Source organism: Hyla sarda, chromosome 7, assembly GCF_029499605.1.
Source record: "Hyla sarda isolate aHylSar1 chromosome 7, aHylSar1.hap1, whole genome shotgun sequence".
Taxonomy (NCBI): Eukaryota; Metazoa; Chordata; class Amphibia; order Anura; family Hylidae; genus Hyla; species Hyla sarda.
In genome coordinates, this window is record NC_079195.1 from 187,246,199 (window position 1) to 187,266,852 (window position 20,654).

The 20,654-nt window shown below is 44.5% G+C and overlaps 1 protein-coding gene across 7 annotated transcripts in view; it reads right to left on the reverse strand.

Annotated features, from left to right (window-relative positions):
* The window catches only part of SMG7 (SMG7 nonsense mediated mRNA decay factor), a 76,227-nt gene that overhangs the window by 44,957 nt on the left and 10,616 nt on the right, over positions 1 to 20,654 (reverse strand). For all 7 annotated transcript variants that reach the window (XM_056531871.1, XM_056531867.1, XM_056531873.1 and 4 more), the window contains exons 2-3: positions 6,905 to 6,936; positions 2,793 to 2,910 (exon numbers count right to left, since the gene is read on the reverse strand). In XM_056531871.1, the coding sequence (XP_056387846.1) occupies positions 2,793 to 2,910; positions 6,905 to 6,911 (125 nt within the window). In that variant the 5' untranslated portion in view covers positions 6,912 to 6,936. The remainder of the gene's footprint in view (positions 1 to 2,792; positions 2,911 to 6,904; positions 6,937 to 20,654) is intronic.

The following is a 20,654-nucleotide window of genomic DNA, read 5'->3' on the forward strand; positions in this document are numbered from 1 at the left end:
CTGTTCCTGCCCCAAGCCAGCTGACGGAACAGATAAAGATACCAGGACAACAGTAGCACGGATTGCGGACAAGTGAGTATGGTTGTCATCAGTGTCACCTGCAATAACTGCCTGTTATAGCAGGTTAGTGCGGTGACAATGATGACCATTTTCCTTTAACCCCTTAAGGATTTTCCACTTTCATTTTTTTCCTCCTTACATTTTAAAAATCATAACCCTTTCAATTTGCACCTTAAAATCCATATGATGGCTTATTTTTTGCGCCACCAATTCTTTGTAATGACAGTCATTTTACCCCAAAATCTACGGTTACAAAAAAAAAAAAATAAAAAAAAATAAAACACTGTGCGACAAAATTTAAGAAAAAACTAAATTTTGTAACTTTTGGGAGCTTCCATTTCTACTAAGTAAATTTTTTGGTACAAATAACACCTCTTCAGTCTGTAGGTCCATACAATTAAAATGATACCCTACTTATATAGGTTTGATTTTGTCGCACTTCTGGAAAAAATCATAAGTACATACACGAAAATTTATACATTTAAAATTGTCATCTTCTGACCCCTATAACTTTATTTTTACGTGTACGGGGCGGTATGAGGGCTCATTTTTGGCGCCGTGATCTGAAGTTTTTAGCGGTACCATTTTTTGTATTAATCAGACTTTTTGATCGCTGTTCATTTACTTTTTCATCATATAAAAAGTGACCAAAAATACGCCATTTTGGACAGTGGCATTTTTTTTGCGCATACGTCATTGAGCGTGTGGTTTAATTAACAATATATTTTTATAGTTCGGAAATTTACGCACGCGGCGATACCACGTTTATTTTTAGTATGGTTACATATTTTTTATATGGAATTTGGGAATTTAAACTTTTAATAAGGAGGGGGTTAATGTTTTTTTTTAATTACACTTTTAGGTGACTTTTAGGAGGAAACACTTACATTGATGTGATTCAAGGTGATACAAGGTGCTCAACTCCAAGTGCAGTTGTGCAACTACGTTGGAGTGGAGGACCTGCACCTATGGATCACAATGTGGTTTCACAACTGTGGTTAATGTAAACCATGACATTAGCTAACCCTCAAAACTGATGTAAAATTGAGACATTAGCCAGTATATCCTTATATGAAGGACACACTTGAGCCCACACACCACGACTTTTAGGAGGAATCATTAGATTCAATGTGGTTTCATAGAACCCCATTGATCTGTGTGCTCTGCACTCGATTGATAAAGCCTGGTCCTGCCAGGTTTTATCATTCACAGCGCAGCAACCAGCACAGGAAGAGAGGTAAGCCGTCCGGATACCTCAGCAGTGGATTGCCAGGCCGGCCTGCATGACGCGAGCTCGAGTCAGGAGCCCATGTCATACAACGGTTGCCGTCTCAGGATGAGCCAGCTCGTCCTTAGACGGCAACCGGTTAAACAGTACCTATCATGATCTTGTTAAATTTTATAATCCACCCCGGTCACTGCCCCCATCATGATAAACCACCCCTGCCTTTATTTCTATTATTATTATTAGTTTTCTACCTTGATATTGCTCTGTATTTTCTGCTCAGTCAGATTCACAGACTGGGAAGGGGAGTTACCCAGCAGGCGTGACATCATCTGAAGCCATACAGGGGAGAACTTCCTCCCTCACTCTGCTACACAGCCCAGAGCAGTTCAGTGTAAAATAAGCTATGATTGGATAAGGCTGCACATCCCCCCCAGGAGTCCAAAGTCTGTGCAAAAGATGGGGGAAAATGTGCTCTGGACAAGTAGGAAGACACCTAGTGGCAGCTTTTACAAATAAAACATAGAAAACTTTTTTTTTTTCCAAAGTACATTAGAAAGATTTTTTATTTACTATAAGGAGTGCAATAGTAAAACATTTTTTAATCAGAGTGCCCATTTAAGCATATCACAGACATTACAAAAATCTACTAAATATGTGGCAACCTTAAAGGAGAACTTCAGCCAAATGAAATTACCTTTACATAGCTGCATATGATAAAGTTATATAACTTTGAAAAGTTACCTTTGCTGATCACATACCCTGTTTCTCTCCAGGCAGGAAGTTCAGCAGATCTTATCACACTGAAGACTAGAGTCTAGAGGCAACACTTCACACTCCCTTCTCTCCAACTCAGAGAGCCAACAGCTTTAATGTGCAGTATTTAAAGGAAACCAATCAGAAGATTTAAGCATATATAACGCTTGATGTTTGTGCCCCCAGGGATGGTGAAGACATTAAGTTATAAAGTCCCCCCGGCAAGTAGTCCCCTGGGCAAGAACTTACCATCTTCTTTCGCTGCGGCCGTGGTCCCCCCCCCGATTGACGGCTCGCGTCACTGCTCTGTCTGCTAAGGGAGCAAGGCGATGACGCGAGCAGTCATTCAAGCCCTTGGGGCAGGGCCACGGTCAGAGCAACGGGAGCTAGTAAGTGTAAGTCTTGCCGGGCGGACTTTATAACTTAATATCTTCACCATCCCTGGGAGCACAAACATCCCCCGGGGATGGTGAGGATAGTGATTTTAGCATATAACGCGTTGTCGAGCGTTATATATGCTGATTGGTTCCCTTTAAGTGTCCCTGATTGGCTTGGGTGAAACACCCAATGCTTCCTGCTCACTCTCACAGCAGCCCTTCCCTGCAGCTCAGGGTGGGGGGAGATATGGGTTGGAATGAGGGTTGGGGTTATGAAGTGAGTGACCATTCTCTTTCAAAAGGATAAAAATAAATAGATAAATCAAAATGTATCCTGCCGGACCACCCCATTGAATAATCAGATAGGAACTCACAGGTCTTGCTCCACCTTCTTGTCCAGTGCATACTCCAGGTCTGTAACAAGCATCTTCTGGTACAAATCCTGTAGAGCTTGACGTGATGTCCACACCTCCGCTGTGCCAGGCTTGGATTCTAAAATAAAAAATAAAAAAACATTTTTACAGCCAAAAGAAACAACCACCAGCTGAAGAGGATGCCAAGAATCAATGTTAGGAATAAAAGACTTGGAAATAGTGTAACATTTTTAAAATAGTCCAGGCTTTGGAGAGAGAAGAAAAAAAATAAAAAATAATAATAAAAAAAAGCAGTGTCTAAAGCCTTTAAAGAATTGCTGGCATGAAAATAAAAACATTTTTGATAGGTCATGCGGACATCCAAAAAGGAGTAAAGAACTAGCAAAAATAGGCAAAAAAAAAATAAAAAAGTTTAACAGATTTGTAAATGACTTCTATTTAAAAATATTAATCCTTCCAGTACTTAGCTGCTATATGCTCCAGATGAAGTTCTTTTCTTTTTGAATTTATTTTCTGGCTGACCACAGTGCTCTCTGCTGACACCTCTGTCCATGTCAGGAACTGTCCAGAGCAGCATATGTTTGCTATGGGGATTTTCTCATACTCTGGACAGTTCCTGACATGGACAGAGGTGTCAGCAGAGAGCACTGAAAAAAGAAATTCAAAAAGAAAAGACCTTACTCTGTAGTATACAGCAGCCGATAAGTACTGGAAAGATTAGGATTTTGTTTATACAAGTCATTTATAAATCTGTTTAACTTTCAGGAGCCAAAAAATAAGTTTTCACCGGAGTGCCCCTTTAAGGGTACGTTCACATGTGTATATCTTTGCTGCAGATCTGCTGCAGCCCATTAAAGTCAGTGGACAACAAAATCTGCTAAAGCAGATCTACAGCAGAAAATATGCATAAGTGAACGCACTTTTAGGGTACGTTCACACGGGCGGATTTGTCAGCGGATCCGCAGCTGCGGATCTGCTGACAAAGGCCCCTAAAGTGCTGCCCTCTGTGCCTGCTAATAGCGGCAATCCGCCGCTACCAGCAGACACACTGCGATGTGCGAGTTACCCTGCAGTGTACTCTCATACATCACGGCCGCTCTCTGTGTAGCTCAGGGAGCCGGGGGAGCGGCCGCGATGTGCGGATACACTGCGACTCGCACTTCACAGTGTGTCTGCTGGTAGCGGCGGATTGCCGCTATTAGCAGGCACAAAGAGGGCAGCACTTTAGGAGCCTTCGTCAACGGATCCGCAAGTACTTGGGCAAAAAAGTAGCACGTAGCATTTACGCAGCTTATTTTACGCTGCGCAAAAAGTGCTGCGCAGCAGGAGATACGCCGCGTATTCTGCGATGAGCATACACACAGGCTCCCCGGCAGCCACCCTGTGTGTTCAGTGAGGTTTGGGGGCGGGGCCACATGGACCTGCCCCCAAACATCACTGAACACACATGGCTGTCGTCGGGTAGACATATGTATGCTCATCGCAGAATACAAAGAGTATTTCCTGCACATTTTGTGCAGCGTAAAATACACTGCGTTAGCACTACGTGGGACCGTACCCTAAAAGGGGCAATTACACCACAGACCATGATGGTTTATAGCTAGGATAGCGCTTCAGTTGTATTACAAATTATCATTTGATAGCTGGATGAAAGATCTTTTTGTACAATAAAAAACTGCGTCTTGGTGCAAAGTGATTGTTTTTTCAACCATCATCCTACTTCTACATAATGGCTATGGCCATCGTTAAGTTGCAATACTAAGGCTGGGTCCACACTACGTTTTGTCCCATACGGGAGCGCATACGGCAGGGGGGAGCTAAAAGCTCACGCTCCCGTATGTTACCGTATGCGCTCCCGTATGTCATTCATTTCAATGAGCCGACCGGAGTGAAACGTTCGGTCCGGTCGGCTCATTTTTGCGCCGTATGCGCTTTTACAACCGGACCTAAAACCGTGGTTGACCACAGTTTTAGGTCCGGTTGTAAAAGCGCATACGGCGCAAAAATGAGCCGACCGGACCGAACGTTTCACTCCGGTCGGCTCATTGAAATGAATGACATACGGGAGCGCATACGGTAACATACGGGAGCGCGAGCTTTTAGCTCCCCCCTGCCGTATGCGCTCCCGTATGGGACAAAACGTAGTGTGGACCCAGCCTAAGCAAGATCGAGGAGGCATTCAGTGTCTGCAAGAAGTATCAAGGACTGCTGTGGATAACCAAGAACTACTGCACCTTTAAAGGATACCTCCGTGATGTACAAGTTATCCCCTATCCTAAGGATAGGGGACAAGTGTTAGATTGCGGGGGGTCCGACCGCTGGGGCCCCCAGCAATCTCCCGAACAGAGCCTCGGCTCTCTGCATGGTATGAGCATTTTCAACCACACAGATGACCCCCCCCCCCCAATACAGTTCTATGACAGAGCCGGGCATGGAGGGGGGGTGTCAGCCACATCTTCATGCTGTGGTTACCAACGCTCGTTTCAAACAGGAAGCTGGGCTCTGTTCGTGAGATTGCAGGGGGCCTCAGCGATTGGACCCCCCACGATCTAACACTAATCCCCTATCCTTAGGATAGGGGATAAGTTGTACATCCTGGAGTTCTCCAGGAAATATATATATATCTCAACTGGCTACAAAAAGTTAAACAGATTTGTAAATGACTTCTATTAAAAAATCTTAATCCTTCCAATAATTATCAGCTGCTGAAGTTGAGTTGTTCTTTTCTGTCTGGCAACAGTGCTCTCTGCTGACATCTCTGCTTGTCTCGGGAACTGCAGAGGAGAAGAGGTTTGTTCTACTCTGGACAGTTCCCGAGACAGGTGTCAGAGAGCACTTAGACAGAAAAGAACAACTCCACTTCAGCAACTCATAAGTACTGAAAGGATTAAGATTTTTTTAATAGAAGTAATTTACAAATCTGTTTAACTTTCTGGAGCCAGTTGATATATAAAATGGGTCCTATTGACTGAACTCTCACTCATCAGACAATGGATCACCAGGGTATGTAATCACTGTCTATAGATCAACAGTATGGAGTTGGCTCATTTGTGAGTATGCATGTTCATTTCACAGCCAGTTGCTGACACCCTGTGTGGTGGAATATGCCGGTGATAAATAAAAATCACTAGAGGAAGAAGAACATGAAAATCCAGCTTGAGGCCTCTTCTATTATTATAGATCTAGCAACTTCCTCATACATCCTATGTTATTGGCCTTGCTCCCTTTAGAGTAGCAAAGATCAGATAATAAACATACAGAACACAGAAAACCTCTTTTGCAACTGCCTACAGTATTCCTAGAGGCTCCTCGTGGTACTGCAGATATAAAAGTGACCTAAAGGTGAAAAAGGGGTACATTTCTGTCCATGTCAGGAACTGTCCATTATCAAAGAAAGACTTCAAAGGAACCCGGTTCCACGGCGCTGAACGACCACAACAGGTGAACCATAAAAGGGAGCTTATTTGACCAGAATGCAACGCGGTTCGCTGCGCATGCGCAGCGAAACGCGTCACATTCTGGTCAAATAAACTCAATATTATGGTTCACCCGTTGTGGTCGTTCAGCGCCGTGGAGCCGGGCGCCTTTGAAGTCTTTTTATATTGCCGTATATCTACCGGAGGGCAGCAGTCGACCTATGATTATTCTACGCCTACATCATTGTTGTGTATGAAGTTTCACAACCACCAAGGGTGAGCAATTTATTTATATTATTACCTCACTACAGGATTTCAACGTTACTACTCTATGGAGCGCCTGTCTCTTCTATCTCAGGAACTGTCCAGAGCAGGAGAGGTTTGCTATGGGGATTTGCTCCTACTCTGAACAGTTCCTGAGACAGACAGAGGTGTCAGCAGAGAGCACTGTGGTCAGACAGAAAATAAATGAAGATTTTTAAATAGAAGTAATTTACAAATATGTTTAACTTACTGGTACCAGTTGATTTAAAAAATAAAAATAAAAAAAAATAATTATGCTTTCTGCCAAAGTACTCTTTTTAATGTATTGTACACATTAGTGGTAGGACATTAATCTTTGTGGTATACTCCATCAGAGATCCAGCAGGTATTGTAATAAAAATAGTAATGTCGAGATAGATAAAACCCTCTTACCTGTCATATCTGCTTTCAGGACTTCGGCCTGCCTGTATGGGGAGAAAAGCAGAGGAGTCCATTACAACAAAGGACATATCAGACCTCCAGCAGAAGGTCTCAGGTGACACAAAGACATTTTGTAGCAATACATTTTAAAATTTTCCCAAAATCAAATTGTCTGATGAGGAAAAGGAGGGCTAGCAAAACTGCTGCAAATGAAAAGTGGAGCGGTTACCCATAGCAACTAATCTGGGTCTTACTTTTAATTTTCCAAAGGATGAAGTTACAAAGAAAAGATCTGCTCGGTCTACACACAGTCCTAGGGCTTGTTCACACTACAGATTTTCAAGGCAAAAATCTGCGTTCATTCTTTGTACGGATTCCGCACGGAATGCATAGCCGTCTATGAGACTGTGCATTCCGTGCAGTCCTAGAGCCGGCAGAATGTCCTAGCGCCGACGAAATGTCCGCACGGAGATTAGGGATCAACCGATTATCAGTATGGCCGATATTATCGGCCGATAATCACGATTTTGGGCATTATCGGTATCGGCAATTACCTTGCCGATAAACCGATAATGCACCGTCCCCACCACACCGCGACCGCGCCCCCCCCCCCCCGACCCACCGCGTCGCACCCCCCACCGCACCACCCCGGCCCCATTGCCTCCCCCCATCCCCGGTTTTATAATTACCTGTTCCCGGGGCCCACGCTTCTTCTTGCTCCTGCTGCGTCCTGCGTTACGCTGTGTGCAGTGACGTGACGTGCGCGATGTGACGTCACCGTCAGTGCGCACAGTGACAGTTCAGGAGGACGCCACCGGAGCCAGATGTAGAGTGGACCCCGGGAACAGGTAATTATAAAACCGGGGATGGGAGAGGCAAATGGGGCCAGGGCGGTGCGGCTGGTCGGGGGGGGGGTTTGGGGGTTGCGGTCACGGTGTGGTGGTCGCGGTGAGGCGGGTCGGGGGAGGCGATGGCGGTGATAGGTCTCAGGACCCCCGGACAGGCAGGGGGAGAGAAGCGGGTGGCGGCGGCAGTCTATGGCACCGCAAAAGCCACTGCAGTGCATTGATTTAAAGCGCCCGCTTTAAATCAATGATCTGCAGAGGTGTCGCGGGGGGATAAATAGCCGATAACTTATACCGATATTCCGGTATAAGTTATCGGCTATCGGCCAATTATCGGTATTGGCCCTAAAAAAACGATATTGGTGGATCCCTAGTAAAAACCTGCAAAAAAAATACCGGTAAATAAAAAATCCACAGAAAATCTATTCATGTTATGTGGATGAGATTTGTAAGATCTCATACACTTACTGGATTTTGTATTCTGCGGTGGATATTACCTGTGCATCGTCTTGTGTGAATTCATCCCGAGCTCTTTTTATATAGGAGAAGCGAGCGTTTGCTCTACTCCCTCCAAATTTACCCCAAATATCTAAACACTCAAATAGGGATTTTGGCTTCTACAGTGACGGTGTAGATGCTTTGATGGTTATAAGCAGCATATAAAATGAATTCATAGCCACACACTTTAATACAAAATACAAGGAGCTAAGATGCGGCTCGTGGCCTCCTGAACCTGCAGCATCAATTATCTATTCACTTCAATAAATGAGATCAGTGAAGAGGAGCTCTCTGCCACAGCAAGTACACGTCCTTCATCTGAGCTCCGCCGCGCCAAGGAGATGAGGAAACGGGAGATGTATCTTCTGGCATCAACAAAGCCTGTTTGTCAGTTTAATTACTACGTCCTCTCGGCATGAGCCTCAATGCAAGACAGTCAGGTCTGCAGAGCGTACATGACAGACAGGGCTACTTAGTGGGGAAGGAAGAGAGGATACAGGGCAGACAATATACATGAAATCATTAACCCATAGATCAGTGTTTCCCAACCAGGGTGCCTCCAGCTGTTGCAAAACTACAACTCCCAGCATGCCCAGACAGCCAAAGGCTGTCCGGGCATGCTGGGAGTTGTAGTTTTGCAACAGCTGGAGGCACCCTGGTTGGGAAACACTGCAATAGATGCTTAGTGACTTCTATTACTAATAGAATAATAGGAATAAATTCACATGGGCAAGATTTGCTACAGGAAAATCGGCACAAATCTGCTCCAAAATTATGCAAACTTGTATGGACCCACACAAATAAAAATAAATGTAATTAATTAAAAAATTAATATATATATATATATATATATATATATATATATATATATATATATATACACACACACACACACACACGTATCCATCTATATCTAAATATATTCTGTAATTAATAATCTACAACAGGTAATATGTGTGTGTGTGTATATATATATATATATATATATATATATATATATATATATATATATATATACACACACACACACACACACACACACACACACACGTATCCATCTATATCTAAATATATTCTGTAATTAATAATCTACAACAGGTAATATAAAGCGCAAAATGCCTGAAATGTGTGATCTTCCAAATTATGAAAATTCACATGCACATCATGGGTTAATAATAGTTGTGCACCTAATAGTGAAACATCAATTCTTTGCATATATTCAGACAATAAGGAACGTTCCAGGCGTGATTTTTTTTTTACATTTTTTTTAAGCATTTGTTATATAGTTTATTAATTACAGAATATCTTTCTATCTAACATAGGATTAACTGCTGAATATTTATAAATAGATCTATACCTTTATGTAAGTGTTTTTACACATAAAACGTATCTTTGCTGAGACACAACCCTCCCATGTGATGCATTAAGGAGATTGTGGTCAAGCAAAAAAAAAAACGTGATAAAGAGCGTGCAGGCACTTGAAACGTGTTAGACTTGTCTGTCTCCCAGTGGTGTGGGGTCTGAAACTTTAAGAAATCTATTGAAACAGGCCCTCCAAAAGGATAGGGGATAAGATGTCTGGTTGCAGAGGTCCTGCCGCTTAGAACCCCCGCGATCTCGGCTGCGGCATCCCAGACACCAGATGCACGGAGCGAACTTTGCACCGTGCCGGATGACTGGCAATACGGGGCAGAGGCTTGTGATGTCACTGTCACACCCCCACTCGTGATGTCATGGCTCTGCCTCCTCAATGCAAGTCTATGGGAGGGGACGTGAAGGCAGTCACGCCCCCACCCAGAGACTTGCATTGAGGGGACATGGCCACGACGTTCCGGTGCTGCACCCGATGCTCTAAACGAACTCTGGGTGCAGCAGGGAGATCGCGGGGGTCCCCAGCAGCGGGACCTCCATGATCAGATATCTTATCCCCTATCCTTTGGATAGAGGATAAGATGTCTAGTGGCGGAGTACCCCTTTAAAACTTGTGTTTTAAAGAGTGCTACATCAAGAATCTTTTTCCTTGTCCATGTAAAAGGGCCAGGGCTGAGTCGAGGGCTAAATCAACGACTAAGAAAACACTTGTTTGTTGGCTGATCGCATCTTTTAAGTGGGAAGCTATGATAATAGTGGCAGGCACGATCCAGTGTACGATTACTGTGAAGGCTCAGTATATGAGTCTCGATCATTAAAGAGTACCTCTCACCAAAAAAAAACTTTATATTTTATAGATTGAAATATTCTAAACAACTTTCCAATTGAATGTGTTTAAAAATGTTCTTCCGTTTTATTTTTAAAGGGGTAGTCCAGTGGTGAAAAACTTATCCCCTATCCTAAGGATAGGGGATAAGTTTGAGATCGCGGGGGGTCCGACCACTGGGGCCCCCTGCGATCTCTCTGTACGGGGTCCAGGCTCTCCGGCCAGATAGCGGGTGTCGACCTCCGCACGAAGCGGCGGCCGACACGCCCCCTCAATACATCTCTATGGCAGAGCCGGAGATTGCCGAAGGCAGCGCTTCGGCTCTGCCATAGAGTTGTATTGAGGGGGCGTGCCGGCCGCCGCTTCGTGCGGAGGTCTACACGCCCCCTTCCTGCGGGCTGTCGGGGCTCCGTACAGGAGATTGCAGGGGGCCCCAGCGGTCGGACCCCCCGCGATCTCAAACTTATACCCTATCCTTAGGATAGGGGATAAGTTGTTCACCACTGGACTACTCCTTTAAGTTGAAAAAGTTAACACTAGGGGTCTCCCTAGCTGTCCTGGCTATAGATTTCGGACTCATGCCGGCCTGGCATCAGTCGGAAATGTCATAGTGCAGCTGGGATCTGTGCCCTGCCGGTCAATCAGACAGACAAGAGCGAACGCTGTGCTCATAGCGCTCCACAAGCTCCAGCGCTCCATAAGCATTGGGTCTGCTTTCCCTTCCCTGTGCTGATGGAGGTCTTCCTATGCATTATTATAGATAAAAGCAGTTATAATCGTTGCACAGGAAGAAGGGCCAAGGCAGCTTCACATGACGTTGCGCCTGCCGGGCCACTCCCTCTTCCTCCCTCACTCTTGGGCGGCAGAAGGAGCAGTAAAGAAGACGACAAATCGGGTACAAAGAGGGGGTTTTAAGGACAATTAATGCAGGTATAGTGTCAGACTCAGGGACAGATTGGGGGAGAATTAGGGACAGTTTAGTTCATAAAAGGTACTATTTAAGCTTCGTGCTTATCATGGGACCATCGGCCTAAGTAAAAATGGCCTTTCTTATTAAGCAGTTTTTATTAATTTGCTCCATTGTACGTAGAAAGTTTTATATTTCACCACAGACTTTAAAGAAACATTTGACCACATAAAAATAGGTTATTAAAAATGGTAGAAGAAACTTTTTACAAAATACAAGTGTGAAACCAGCCTCATAGAAGCCTCAAACTGTGTACTCAACCATTTCCTAATGTATGTGAAGATTCATTAACATGACCATACATTGTAAGGACACGGGCACATAAAATGTCTCTAGGGCATTGGCCTTACACCAAAATATATATCAGCTGCCATGAAGCACATTAGTTTATAAGGCTTCCATGCAGCCATAGTCAAAAGGACATACAAGGATCAAAAACATAAAATGAGATAAACCGCAGCATCTATTGCTATGAAAAAGGACCCAAGCATCAATCTCATAAAAAGAAATATATATGAAAATGAATGAATCTGTATAGTGGAAAATACACACATAGCTGCTAAACGTCATAAATAAGTCAGTGAAAACGGGGTTAAAATGATAGAGAAAATATTCACACGCCCCACGCGGCCATGACCGACGTCTGGGAAGAGATTATCTCACGGGAGCGGAGAACATATGGGAGGAAGCAAACCAAAAGGCAGATTATAGATTTTTCATATGCTGCTGTTAGAACATTAGATAATCGATTCATATTCGGGAAGTTGGGCACATTACAGGGCACATGGTGAGAAGGCAGAGAGCAGGGGACTAACAATAGCACAATCTTCACTAACAATAAAGAGTCTGAATAATACATATATAAAAGTATAGAAAATTGCATTTTTTTTTTTTTTTTTAGCTGAACATTGGCAATTTCTGTATCAATTAGCAACTAAAGTCTGTCTGTGTGCCAGTCACTTGGCGTCTTCAAGGAAGCTGCTGTACCGTCAGTACCTTGCCCAGCACGTTCAGCTCACATTTATACCATCAGTACCTTGCCCAACACGTTCAGCTCACATTTATACCGTCAGTACCTTGCCCAACACGTTCAGCTCACATTTATACCGTCAGTACCTTGCCCAACACGTTCAGCTCACATTTATACCGTCAGTACCTTGCCCAACACGTTCAGCTCACATTTATACCGTCAGTAATTGCCGATACCGATAATGCCCAAAATGGTGATTATCGGCCGATAATATCGGCCAAACCGATAATCAGACGATCCCTAGTATAAATGTGAGCTGAACGCTCTAACAGAAAGGTGGAAGCCTAAAGACCCCCCCCACTCCCATACCCGAAAATATAGCCTGTTAATATAGTTGTACTATGGAAGGGTTAATTGTGGCAAGATGATTCTCCCTGCAGGTGCCTACATGAAGATGTGCTTATGGTTACGAATTATATAAGGGTAACCTAGGCACCTTTGGCAGGCACTAATCACCCATGTCCAATTCTTGTCCGAGCCCCCCGCCAGCTGCAATAGTGGAACATGTTCCTACAAGGATGGTACCATAACTTTATTAGTAACTACACACAACCAATTGAAACAAAATGTAACTGTCATGCAAAGTTTCTCAATGAATTGGCCACATGACTCCCAGCACTGGTATACTTAAGACTATTTATTGATTATAAAACATACAGACAACGCGTTTCAAGGAGTTTCCCCTCTTCGCCAGATCCCCTGATGAAGAGGAGGGGACACTCATCGAAATGCAATGTCTGTATGTTTGACCAATAGATAGTCTTTTAAGCATACCAGTGGTGTTTGCTTGGTCACCGCAACTTAACGGCATAGCACCCACAGAAAGTCCCCTTTTCTTCTAGTTCTCCTGCGGAAGTCTGTCGACAAGCTCGTTCTCCGATCATCTCTGACCATCGGTCGGGACGTGGTGCCGCAGTCGTGCGATCTTTGTTCAACTCCAAAAAGGTGACATCTTTTTACCTTTTCTGCTACCTACCATTTTTCCACTAACCTACTACACCAAGGAGCGCCTGTATCTGTTCTCTCTCTTTTTTCTTCTTCATGCCCTGAATGATAGATTTCATACCTGCAGCTGAATTACATCAGCACAGGTAGGTCTGGGATACCGAAATACGATTGTGAGGTAGCCAAAAAAAATTGATCGGAAACAGGCAAGGTGATCACATTGAGGCTTTAGTTTTTAAGGTAAATTTTGTCTCCAGGAATGACAATGGTGAAAAGGGTAGGTGCTGCTATAATATGAAATGCTGTATTGGCCACCGCTGTCTAGGGGATAAAGGTTTACCATCACTGTTATTCCTAACATTACAGTCCGTGCTCTACACTAACACAGCCCCGGGTTCTCGTACAAGTTTTCAGACTGCATCAAGATCAAGCATAACTCTCCGATCTGCAGCGACTGCGGTGACGGCACCGGAGGCAGGGAGGTGTCAGAAATGTGATCTGTCATTGCTAGCGCTCACAATACAAGGTGAGCAGGTGACGGGAACACAACCAGCAGCTCCGGGAAACACCTGAGGAAGGTGTGTCACCTCATGTCTCACCTGACACACCCTGCAACCTGACTGTTCTGCAGCCATCTTCTACAGCAGCGTTTCTCGATCAGGGAGCCTCTAGCTGTTGCAAAACTACAACTCCCAGCATGCCCGGACAGCCAACGGCTGTCCGGGCATGCTGGGAATTGTAGTTTTGCAACATCTGGAGGTCCGCAGGTTGAAGACCACTGACATAGGGTTATCAGGGCACTAAAAGGTGGTGTCCTGCCTACTCTATAGGAGGAGGAGGAGACCACACACCGTAATGCTGGGAGTTGTAGTTTTGCAACAGCTGGAGGCACCCTGGTTGTAAAATGCTGCTCTGGAGTCATTTTTAGTCCGGTTTAGATTACTGCACAAAGCAGCCGCACCACCACACAGTAACAGATGGAGAGAAATACTTAATCTATTTAGAGAAATAGAATCAACAGCTGTGGTGAAAATACCTCGCCAGCGTGTTCTGCAGCTGATGGCAAGGCATGCTGGGAATTGTAGTTTTACCACGGCCGGAGAAACACATGATCATGGGACCACACACCTTAATGTGCTGTAGTGCACGTCTTTATTCTGCCGTTGTCTCTGAACTTTCCCAGCATTCCATGCGGCCATACACAATAGGTCATAAGTCACATGGTCTCCAGCGGGCACGACTATCCTGCAGTGGGAGGACAGATAGCATTACTTCAGTAAATCTCTTCCACTTGGCTATCCACGCACCCACCGCAGAAAAACTATGGAGACCAAGTGACATTCAAAATATTGTCTTTGGCAGCATGGAATGCTGGGAAAGGTCAGAGACAACTGTAAAATAAAAAGACTTGGACTACAGCACTACTGGGTGTGGGTCCCGTGCATGAAGACAGGACAAAGCTGTGTATGGCGGTAATAGAAGTATATTACATAGTATAACTTGGCATCAGGGTCTCAATGGCCGAAGAAAAAAAAAAAAGCTGGAATACCCCTTTAATACATTTATGTATTTATTTTTACTTTGCCACTTATCTATTTTTTCCCTTTATACCAATGTAAAAATTTAGAAACAAAAAAAACAATGCTGCCTGTGTTCTTGTTGTTTGAGATATCCTAGTAACATGCCATCCTCTATGAGATCGGAATACCCCCTTGTAGTCAATAGGGTCAAAAGCAATATTTTTTATATTATATTATATTATATATATTATATATTATATTTTATATATTATATATATATATATATATATATATATATATATACATACACACATACATACACACACACACTTTTTATATCAACGTTAATATATTTCCAAAATCTTACACCAGTGTTGGAGGTTCTAGACCACGTTAAAGAAGACAAACTCTGCAGTACACCCTGTCTCTTAGATAGATAGTTCTATGGAAAAGTGGAGCATTTTATACTCCTTGTATTGTATGGAAACTAGGAGTGGGAATTGGCAAGAATCTGGCGATACGATGCACGTATGACGATACGATATATCCCGATTCTGCCTCAAAGACCATATATTGCGATTTTTTTTGCAGGAGGCTGTATGAGGGCTAATTTTTGGCACCATAATCTGTTTTTTGTATGGGTACCATTTTGGTATCGATCTGACTTTTTAATCTCAACTTTTTTTTCTGGGATATTATAAAAATTTCAATAGTTTTTTTGTGTGTCTTTTTTACGTAATTAACTGTACGGGATACATAATGTGATATTTTAATAGGTTGTACAATTACACACACACTGATACCAAATATGTTTATTTTTATTATGTTTATTTTTTGGCACCAGTTGATTTAAAGGAAAATGTTTTCCGGTGGAGTACCCCTTTAAAGCGTACCTGTCATATCGCATAAAAAAAAAATAATAATTAAGTTACTCAATACCTAATCATGTACATATAATTTGTGTATCTAGCACCTATATTTCTCTCACATTTCTACTTTCTGTTGCCCACTTGCTTTGTCATTCTGTGCTTTAAAGGGGGGGGGGGGGGGGGGGTGTCCTCATTCAGCGCATGATTCCGCTTACGCCCCAAGTGCTGGGTCTCTTCATCCAATCACTGCAGGCTGCTCTGTAACCCCTGCCTCCCTTTTTTGCATTGTGCAGTCAGATAGGACTTTGTCCCTGCCTGTGCTTCAGCTTGGACAAAGATGATTCTGCAGCCGGACAGGATTATGTTTTGGATGGTATGGGGACCTCTAGTGGTTTTTTCTTTATAAGCTATGATTTCTATAAAAAGGAAATAACATTTTCTTATGAAGTTTATTAGAAAGGTTAATTTCTGCCAAGATGTAAAACATAAAAAGTTTCTGTACCTGATCGTGTCCATTTAACAGCTGGAGCCTCGGAAGGGTAAGTGAACGTCTTCGCCGGTGCCCTTCAGCTGTTTAGTTTTGCAATAGCTGGAGGACTACAGTTTACAGACCACAAACCAGTGGTCTGCAAACTGTGGCCCTCCAGCTGTTGCAAAACTACAACACCCAGCATGTCCTGACAGCCAAAGCTTTTGGCTCTCAGGGCAGGAGCCCGGGCTGACATTACAGTGCAGCCGCCCGGGCTCCTCATACGGCCTCCCCGCTAACCCCCCCCCCCCCCCCCTTGTCTCCCGCCCGGGCTCCTCATACGGCCTCCCCGCTACCCTCACTTATGGGGACACTAATATACATCCCCCCCACCCTTGTCTCCCGCCCGCGCCGCTCAGCTCCCGCTGCTGCAAGACTACAACTCCCAGTGTGTCCTAACTGTAAGGGCATGCTGGGACTTGTAGTCTTGCAACAGCAGACAGATGGGAGTTGTGTGGCGCTGGCAGGTGAGAGGGGGGGGGGATGTAAATCACTGTAGTGTCCCGGTAGCGCAGTGAGGGTAGCGGGGAGAAAGTATGTCTGAGCCCGGGCGGCAGTAGCTTTTCCTGCTCCATGTTGGAGCTGGAGTATATTTAGTCAATTTTTACGGCCGTTGCGACAGTTTATAGCGCAACTGCGACTGTCTCAGTTAATAAACACCTGACCACTGCAAGTAAAAACTGAAAACTTGCGTAAATCAAGCGGGAAATTTTTTTTTTACTTTCTAGCTCTTGCTAGAGAAAGTCGCACGAAAAATAGGGTAGGCGCAATTGCGACAATTTTGTGCCAAAAATAGTCAGAAAAAAAAAATGACTAAACCCCTTAGTAAATGCCCCTCTGTGTGTACAAGGCCTTAGAAATAGTACAACACTTTTAAAAGCAGCAACACCATTGCAGCAATACCCCAACAGCTTGTAACATTTGCTGTAGTGACGTGACAGCAAGAAACTTTGATGTGCCATGATGGTGGTTCAGCACTTGCCTTATTACTAATGGATCCAGGCATCCAGAACATGGACATTCCTGTCTGATGTCAGACATTCTCATGGTTTGTTTTAAACCGTAAAACAAGATTACATACAATGTTAACCATTAACTGCACATTACCCTCTACTACGCCACAAGCACACACATACAAGTCAATAGCGTTGTTTTCATAGGGAAACCAGTCATTCAGATTTCATGGTCCTTTAGGCAAGTTTCATACTCAGAAGTTAGTGGTGTCTGAAAGAGACAGATGTCTATTACTGGCTGCTGCTATCACATGTGATCCTATGGTTAGACTGAAAGCAATGCGCCATAGATGACGCGTATCACAGGATACAGTTGTTAAGCCCTCCAAAACCTCAACACATGGGTATCAGCTGAATAGGCTGCGAGGAGCGGTGGATGGCGCTGAATAGGCTGCGAGGAGCGGTGGATGGCGCTGAATAGGCTGCGAGGAGCGGTGGATGGCGCTGAATAGGCTGCGAGGAGCGGTGGATGGCGCTGAATAGGCTGCGAGGAGCGGTGGATGGCGCTGAATAGGCTGCGAGGAGCGGTGGATGGCGCTGAATAGGCTGCGAGGAGCGGTGGATGGCGCTGAATAGGCTGCGAGGAGCGGTGGATGGCGCTGAATAGGCTGCGAGGAGCGGTGGATGGCGCTGAATAGGCTGCGAGGAGCGGTGGATGGCGCTGAATAGGCTGCGAGGAGCGGTGGATGGCGCTGAATAGGCTGCGAGGAGCGGTGGATGGCGCTGAATAGGCTGCGAGGAGCGGTGGATGGCGCTGAATAGGCTGCGAGGAGCGGTGGATGGCGCTGAATAGGCTGCGAGGAGCGGTGGATGGCGCTGAATAGGCTGCGAGGAGCGGTGGATGGCGCTGAATAGGCTGCGAGGAGCGGTGGATGGCGCTGAATAGGCTGCGAGGAGCGGTGGATGGCGCTGAATAGGCTGCGAGGAGCGGTGGATGGCGCTGAATAGGCTGCGAGGAGCGGTGGATGGCGCTGAATAGGCTGCGAGGAGCGGTGGATGGCGCTGAATAGGCTGCGAGGAGCGGTGGATGGCGCTGAATAGGCTGCGAGGAGCGGTGGATGGCGCTGAATAGGCTGCGAGGAGCGGTGGATGGCGCTGAATAGGCTGCGAGGAGCGGTGGATGGCGCTGAATAGGCTGCGAGGAGCGGTGGATGGCGCTGAATAGGCTGCGAGGAGCGGTGGATGGCGCTGAATAGGCTGCGAGGAGCGGTGGATGGCGCTGAATAGGCTGCGAGGAGCGGTGGATGGCGCTGAATAGGCTGCGAGGAGCGGTGGATGGCGCTGAATAGGCTGCGAGGAGCGGTGGATGGCGCTGAATAGGCTGCGAGGAGCGGTGGATGGCGCTGAATAGGCTGCGAGGAGCGGTGGATGGCGCTGAATAGGCTGCGAGGAGCGGTGGATGGCGGAGGCTCTTCTCCAACATATCATTTAAAACCCAAAACTAGATGATAAACATGAGTGCAGTAGAGGCATAGGACGCCAAGCGATCACTTTACTGCCTGAACGCAGCAGGAGGAGCCAGCTAAGCTTTACATAAATAGGTGTGAGGGGTAAGGGGACCCTAAACGATCAGATTTATACAGGATATATATTTATATCATGTAAACAAAGTAGTGAAATAATAAACATTGGCAGATACAGGGTTATGTCACAATGGAAATTGTCAACTATCCACAGGACATGTGATTGACATCCGGGGGCTGCGCCAAACACCCCGGTTGCAGGTTATACGCCAAGGCATCCCACAGATGTGGGAGCTGACAATCTGTCTCACAAGGACAACCCCTTTTTGTTGGGTTGTTGTCCAATGCTTTTAGGCAGTATTTCCCAACCAGGTTGCCTCCAGCTGTTGCAAAACTATAACTCCCAGCATGCCCGGACAGCCTTTGGCTGGTTGGAAAATACTGCTTTAACCCCTTAAGGACCAAGAATTTATTTGTTTTTGCACTTTAGTTTTTTTCCCCCCTTACCTTTTAAATATCATAACCCTTTCAATTTTGTACCTAAAAAAAAAAAACATATGATGGCTTATTTTTTGAGCCACCAATTCTATGGTACTTTGTAATGACATCAGTCATTTTACCCAAAAATCTTCGACAAAACAGAAAAAAAAAATGATTTTATAACAAAATTGAAGAAAAAACACAATTTTGTAGATTTTGGGGGCTTCCGTTTCTACACAGTACATTTCGGTAGAAATGACACCTTCTCTTTATTCTGTGGGTCCGTATGGTTAAAACGATACCCTACTTATATAGGTTTAATTTGGTCGTACTTCTGGGGGGGGAAATCATGCAAGAAAATTAATACATTTAAAATGGTCATCTTCTGACCCCTATAACTTTTTTTTATTTTTCGCGTACAGGGTTGTATGTGGGCTCATATTTTGCACTGAAGTTTTTATCAGCACCATTTTTTGTTTTGATCAGATATTTTGATTGCATTTTTTTATGGTATAAAAAGTGACCAAATACACTATTTTGGACTTTGGGATTTTGTTTATTCGCGTACGCCATTGACCGTGCGGTTTAATTAACAATATATTTTTATAATTCAGACATTTCCACACGTGGCGATACCACATATTTTTATTATGTTTACATATATTTGTTTAAAATCCTTCTGGGAAAAAGTCTTGTGGACAGATGAGACCAAGATAGAGCTTTTTGGTAAAGCACATCATCCTACTGTTTACCGAAAACGGAATGAGGCCTACAAAGAAAAGAACACAGTACCTACAGTAAAATATGGTGGAGGTTCAATGATGTTTTGGGTTGTTTTGCTGCCTCTGCCACTGGGTGCCTTGAATTTGTACAAGGAATCATGAAATCTGAGGATAACCAATGGATTTTGGGTCGCACTGTACAGCCCAGTGTCAGAAAGCTGGGTTTGCGTCCGAGATCTTGGGTCTTCCAGCAGGACAATGACCCCAAACATATATCAAAAAGCCCCCAGAAATGGATGGCAACAAAGTGCTGGAGAGTTCTGAAGTGGCCAGGAATGAGTCCAGATCTAAATCCCATTGAACACCTGTGGAGAGATCTTAAAATTGCTGTTGGGAAAAGACGCCTTCCAATAAGAGAGACCTGGAGCAGTTTGCAAAGGAAGAGTGATTCAACATTCCGGCTGAGAGGTGTAAGAAGCTTATTGATGGTTATAGGAAGAGACGGATTTCAGTTATTTTTTCCAAATATTAAGTTAAGGGTGCCAATAATTTTGTCCAGACCATTTTTGGAGTTTGGTGTGACGTTATGTCCAATTAGCTTTTTTTCCTCCTTTTTTGTTTAGTTCCAATACACACAGGGAATAAACATGTGTATAGCAAGCATTTTCTAGAAATATTTCAGGG